This window comes from Colobus angolensis, unplaced genomic scaffold (assembly GCF_000951035.1).
Source record: "Colobus angolensis palliatus isolate OR3802 unplaced genomic scaffold, Cang.pa_1.0 Scaffold173, whole genome shotgun sequence".
NCBI classification, from domain to species: Eukaryota; Metazoa; Chordata; class Mammalia; order Primates; family Cercopithecidae; genus Colobus; species Colobus angolensis.
Genome location: NW_012114855.1, coordinates 2,216,800 through 2,223,500, shown reverse-complemented (window position 1 = coordinate 2,223,500; position 6,701 = coordinate 2,216,800). Strand labels below are relative to the sequence as shown.

Sequence of the window (6,701 nt, the reverse complement as noted above, 5' to 3'; positions counted from 1 at the left end):
AAAAACAAAAACAAAAACAAGTGGGTTTCTATGAACATCAAATGAGATACAACATATGAACAAATTGTAAGTGGTGAAGAAACAGAGAAACGGGAATAGCTATAGTAGACTATAGCCATGGCGGTGACTGAGTACCTGCCTAACACTGTCTTCACCCATGCTGACTCCTAAAAGAGCCAGTTACCCGTGAAAAGCTCTTTTTGTGTTTCCCCACGCACTGACTCCACTGAATCCTGGGTCTCCCATGTTGATATCATGTCCGCAAAAACGCTGGCATTTCCTGGCTGTGAGAGACACTTGATTTTTCCTTTCAATGGTGGTTTTGCTTCATCTGTTTCCCCTGCTTGGAAACTCACTTCTGACTTCACCTCGTCCGGATCAAATATACTCTGTCTGCATCCACAGTGACCAGCATGCGAGGGACCCGCTGATGTACCTGTCTCCCCCACTAGACAGTGGACCCTGGGCACCGATGGCGTTGTGTTCATCTAGGTCCTGCCGTGAGCCTGACGTAGAGCCTGGCATGGGGGAGGTCCTTGATGATGGATGAGCAGAGAAGCCGCCCCTTCCCTGTTGAGCCTTACGAGCCACTTACGTTTTCACTGTTGACATCAGCCTCACTGGGGCAGCCAAACAGTTCCCGCCTCAGAAGATTACCGTCGTACTCCAGGAAGGTCAGGTAGAGGTTGCGAAAAAACTCCACGTGCTTGTTCTTCACCCGGAGCTTCTTGGGGGAGTTCCAGTGAATGACCTGGCAGGGAGATAAGGAGGTGGTCATGTGCGGCGTGGGGGGGGAGGGGCCCTCACACCTGTAGGAAGCAGTGGCTCAGCAAGCACTAGGCTAAGCATTATTTGAGGCTCTGTTCATTCACTCATTCAACATTTTGGCAGAGTGGTTAAGGGTAAGGGCTCTGAGGCCAGGTCACCTGGGATCAAACCCTGACTCTGCTCTAGGTAGTCCTTTAATCTCGCACAAGTGACTGAATCTCTGTGCCTCAGTTTCCTCATCCGTGAAATGGAAATAATCTGTGCCAGTTATTACATTGTCATCTCTCAGCCCTGAGACGTGATGCTTAGGACGCGACTCTGCAAACCTTATTTCTGCTTGGCCAACTGCTGCCTGTAGGTGCTGCTCAGAGGGGGCATGACTGGGCCATGTTGCCCAGGCTGGTCTCAAACTCTTGGGCTCGAGTGATCCTCCCACCTTGGCCTCCCAAAGTTCTGGGATTACAGGTGTGAGCCACTATGCCTGGCCTAGAATATTTAAATAGTACTAAAATTTGTTCTAAGAAAGCACCTTAATTTATTATTAAGATCTGGTGGCATTCATTGTTAGTATTAAAAATGATTCATTATTACTATAGAATAACCATGATTAGTAAGACATAATTTGCATTAGTTTATTTAATACTTATAACAGGCCTATGGGGCAGCACGATTATTAACTCCATTTTACGGATGGGGAAGTAGAGGCAGAAAGACTCTGTAATTTGCCTGTGGTCACAGAAAAGTAGGCTTGGAACCTCTGTAGTCTGATTGCAGAGTCCACCTGCTTAGCCACTCACTGTATCTGAGATCAGCACACAGGGACCGAGGAGACTGAGGACTAGGCCAATGAGATGGTCTCTCACAGCTCAGCCACACAACCTGAACCCGGAATGATGGGTGGAGGGAGAGCGTCCAAGGGGACAGGTTGAGTCCAGATGAGGGAAATCACACACCATTAAAAACAGCTAAGCCAGGGAAAGACCTTGGCCAAGGGGGCTGCACTGTGAGGTGGCCCTGGTCACATATGATCATATTCTCAATGTTCCTTGGTAGACAACAAGGCAAAGCTGAGCCCAGTGCAATGGCGTCAATACCTGAGCACAGTCCACAGAGAACCCTCCATGGGACACTTGTCACGGGAAAGGGAAGCCTGTACTGAGGGGCCACTTTTCATGCCCTTGGCTGGGAGCCTTCTCCTGGGGGGCTCACCCATGGGTTGAGCGCTTCACCAGCAGTTTTACATTCACTGGCTTCTTTTAGTCCTCACAATGATCCTAGCAAGGCATGCAATCGTAAAGAGGAAGAAACGGTGAAGAAGTGACGTGCCTATGGCCACCTGGCTGGTAAACATGGGAGCTAGGCTTCAAACGTAAGCATGTCTGATTTCCAAGCCCACGTTCTTTCCTCTACACTGTGGAGGACAGAAGTCAAGCTTTTAAAACGTTCTGTTTCATGCTTTATCTGATTATAGAGGAAACAAAATAGCCTTTCCCTCAATAGCCCCTTACTGCCCTTACTCTCTCCTCCTGTGGGAGTTGAACAGTATATCAAATGTAAGGGACTGTCTTCCACTCTCCCACAAAATTCACATGCTGAAAGTCTAATCGCCAAGATGATGACATTAGGAGGTGGGATCTTCGAGAAGTCATTAGGTCACGAGGGAAGAACCCTCATGAGTGGATTAGTGCCCTTAGAAAAGAGACCCCAAAGTGCTCCCTTGCTTGCTTCCACCATGTGAAGACAGATGGGAAAGGTGCCAGCTATGAACCGGAAAGCATGCCCTCACCAGACACCGAATCTGATCTGCCAGCGCCCTAACCGTGGACTTCCCAGCCTCCAGAACTGAGAAATAAACATCAAGCAGCCAGACTGGACTAAGACATTGAGGGAAGGAACTGGGTGTCCACAGCTCAGTCACTTCCTGCTTCCTCCTTTGGTTGAGTTCTATCTATGAGAGTCTGCAGCAGGGTCCAGAGCCTGCCATCTGAAGGAGGACTGGAAGACCCAGCTCCCTCTGCCCTCTGTTTTGGGAATGTGCATTAGCAATACCCATGGAAGCTGGCTGGATAAATACTGCTCTAGAAGACCAATTTTCTCTCTCATGGCATAATGAAGGATGGAAAACCTATATGGTCCAAACCACATCCCCACGACCTCCCATAACTAACAATGAATGATACAGTAGCCAGAGTTAGACCTCAGACCAGCTGAGGTCTGAATCCCAGCTATGCTCTTTACTTAGCTGTGTGTGTCCTTGAACAACTGGTTTCTCTTCTTGGAACCTGTTTCCTCAAGTGCAAGGAGGGGATCAGCAAGCCTGACAAAGTAGGTAAGAGGGTTAAACAAATGCCTAGCTCCGTGCTTGCATGTCAGAGTGGCTCCATAAGTGTGGGTTTCCTTCCCTCTCAAAGATGGGGCAGGGAAGGAGGAGTTCTGCCCTCCTTTCTCCTTCCTGCCAGCATCAGTCAGGCAGCAAGCACTCAGCATTCAGAAGGGTACAGAGGGCTGGCAGGGATGAAACTATTTGATGCGGCTTACATTTCAGGGACGGATGAGTGTGCAATATGTGGTTTTCTTCTTGTGCCTTTTGAAGGGTAAGAGAGGGAAGCCTCTCCCCTGAGAACACATTCGATCTGGGCATAAGAAGATCCTGGGCCATGCATTAAAATAATTGCATGTGGGCTGGTGTCACTCATACCCAGTGGGGATCGTGTCTTCTCTGAGAATGATTCTGGTGCTTGCCAAGTGCTGAGCCAGCAGGAAAGTTGATGGATGTGGATCTGACTGAGGAAATGTAAGCTTCCTCAACAGGGAGAAACTTAAACTAAGTGAAAAGAAGGGCTGGCCTATGGGCCCACAAACAAACAAAGCTTAATGTATTGTGCACAACTCTGCCAGGTACTTAAAAGACATGGTCTCATTAAATCCTCCAAACAGGCCCATCTGAATCCCACTGTCCACTTTATGGAGATGGTATGTGACTTGCCTGTATCTCACAGCTGGTAAGTTGCAGAGCTGAGACTAGAAGCCAGCTCTAAAGCCTAAACCTGAGGTTCTTAACTACTATCATATCTAGTCCTAAAGGGCTGAGCATTTTACAGATGAGGAGAGTGAAATTTACAGAGAAATGAGTCCGCTCCACATCACATGGTGAGTCTGTGCCAAGTCAGGGTTGGAACTAGGACCTGGGTCTCCTGGTGCCCCACAATACACCCCAAGCCATCTGTTAGCTCATCAAGCCTCATCCTGCTCTGCAGCTGTCTAGTTTGTGTATTCACAAACTAGATCTGGGTTTATGTATTTACTACAGGCAAGTGCTGGTGTTATATAAGAAGGAAGATTGGGGAGTGGATGGTGAGGTCATGGGCAAGCAAAGGGGGTTCTGAAGAGTTCTTTGCAATCCAGCTCCCTCTAACCGGCAAGCCCATTCAAAAGTCTATTAAGGTATATTCAGATTTACATTTTGCTCCTGAGTTTTTAATCATCAGGACACAGAATACTCCATTACCTTGTGCTAGGATCTAAATAAATAATATTTAGTTTGGTGCAAAAACTACTTGTGGTTTTTGCCATGAAAATAGCAAAAACTGCAATTACTTTTACACCAACCTAAATACCTATCATGTATCTAATACCCATTATATGCTAGACATTAGGCTGGTGTTTTTTGTTAGTTTGTTGTTTTGGAGACAGGGTCTTCCTCTATCACCCAGGCTGGAGCACAGTGGTGAAATCTGGGCTCACGGCAACCTCAATCTCCCAGACTCAAGTGATCCTTCCTCTTCAGGCTCCCGAGTGGCTGGGACTACAGGCGCACACCACCACGCCCAGCTAGTTTTGTTTATTTTTTGTCGAGATGAGGTCTCACTATGTTGCCCAGGCTGGTCTCAAACTCCTAAACCAAAGTGATCCTCCTGCCTCAGCCTCCCAAACTGCTGGGATTACAGCACTTTCAGCCACTGCATCTGGCCAGGCCAGGGTTTTTAATGTATGTGTGTATCCATATACATATATATGAATATTAAATATACAATACCTATCATTTACTTCTCTACACTGAATGTGATCATGGGATTAGAGAGGAAACAAAACAGCTCTCACCTTTCCCTCCATAGCCCCCTACTGCCCTTACTTTCTCCTGTGGGGGTCGAATAGCTTATTAGATGTAATGGACTGTCTCCCACTCCTCCTCAAAATGTATGAATGTGATCATGACATCACATTCAATCAAAACGACCTGGTACAGTGGTTTCTATTATTATCTCCATTTTTACAGAGGATGAGTCTGAACCTCAGACTAGCCCAGGGTCACTAAGTGCGTACGTGCTCAAGCTTACTACAAAATCAGATCTGCCTTGCTCAGGATATTAGTCAGGGTTCTCTAGAGGGACAGAACTAATAGGATAGATATATAAAGGAGTTTATTAAGTCTTAACTTACACGATCACAAGGTCCCACAATAGGTTGTCTGTAAGCTGAGGAGCAAGGAGAGCCAGTCCAAGTCCCAGAACTGAAGAACTTGGAGTGTGATGTTTGAGGGCAGGAAGCACCCAGCACGGGAGAAAGACATAGGCTGGGAGGCTAGGCCAGTCTCTCCTTTTCACGTTTTTCTGCCTGCTTTATATTCACTGGCAGTTGATTAGATGGTGCCCACCCGACTAAGGGTGGGTCTGCCTTCCCCAGCCCAGTGACTCAAATGTTAATCTCTTTTGGCAACACCCTCATAGACACACCTGGGATCAATACTCTGTATCCTTCAATCCCATCAAGTTGACACTCAGTATCAACCATCACACTCAGAAATGATTTTCTTTCTTTTATATCTCATGTATTCATTCCACAGATAGTAAGATGAGGGCTGATTTTGTGCCAGACACTGATCTAGGGGCTGTGAATGCAGAGATACACACAAGAGACCCTAACTTTCTTCCTGAAACTTACAACTTAGAGAGGCAGGTATCATAAAACTGTCCATTTTTAAACTACAAGTATGATAACGTGCATTTAAAGAGGCTGTTGGTGATTCTTCCTGGGTAGGATCATATTAAGTGGAAAGAAACCAAGACCCAACGTGGGAAAGTGACTTACCCAGAGTCACACAGCAGAGGTAGAGGTAGAGGTAGAGTCCAGCTTCTGTCTACCGGGCCACTGCTCTGTCCACTAACCCACATTTCTCACTCTGGAAATCTGACTTAGGATCTGTGTTGCTGATATTTTTTTTTTATCACTGCTTGTTTGACTACTAAGAAATGTCAAGTCCTGGTCCCTTGAGGGAAAGAATCACCCATCATTGCTGGCTTGGGGGCAGCAAGCTGGTGACTACTAAGAAATGCCGTGTCCTGGTCCCCTGAGGGAAAGAATCAGCCATCACTGCTGGCTTGGGGGCAGCAAAAGCTGGTGGTGTAGACATTTATTGACAGGCTTTCACCTCTGGGACACAGTGACACTGGAGAATGCACCCAAAATAGATTTTTGTGAGGAGCTGATAAGTGCATGTGGATCTACAAGGATTGTGATAAAAATCTACGATACCTTGTTCCACTTTCTGAGGCCTGTTATCACTGTAGTGATAATAATAATTATTAGCAGCTAACATATGTCCAACACTTACTGTACGCCAGGCACTGCTCTGAAAACTTTGCCTCTAATAGCTCGTTTACTTTTTACACAACTCCATGAGACAAGTGAAGCTCTCACTATGTTACCTGTCAGGTGAGAAAAGTTTAGCAGGTTGCCTGAAGTTACAGAGCTAGAAAGTAGAGGAGAGTCAGGATTTGAACCCAAGCAGATAGAAAAATTAGAAATCTGTGTCCCTTATTTCTCCGATATCTGTCATCACATTAAATAACTCTGTTTACAGAAATGAACATGAGACTGACAAAAGATGACAGGATCAGAAATGAAACCTATTTTCCCCTTCTAATACCCACCCC

The 6,701-nt window shown here is 46.4% G+C and overlaps 1 protein-coding gene across 1 annotated transcript in view; it reads right to left on the bottom strand.

Moving 5' to 3' along the window:
- LOC105509285 (glycosyltransferase-like protein LARGE1) overlaps window positions 1-6,701 on the bottom strand; it is a gene marked incomplete at its 3' end in the record, with an annotated part of 68,941 nt that overhangs the window by 21,501 nt on the left and 40,739 nt on the right. Inside the window, exon 3 of the mRNA XM_011938454.1 lies at window positions 596-751. Coding sequence (XP_011793844.1) covers window positions 596-751 — 156 coding nt within the window. The remainder of the gene's footprint in view (window positions 1-595; window positions 752-6,701) is intronic.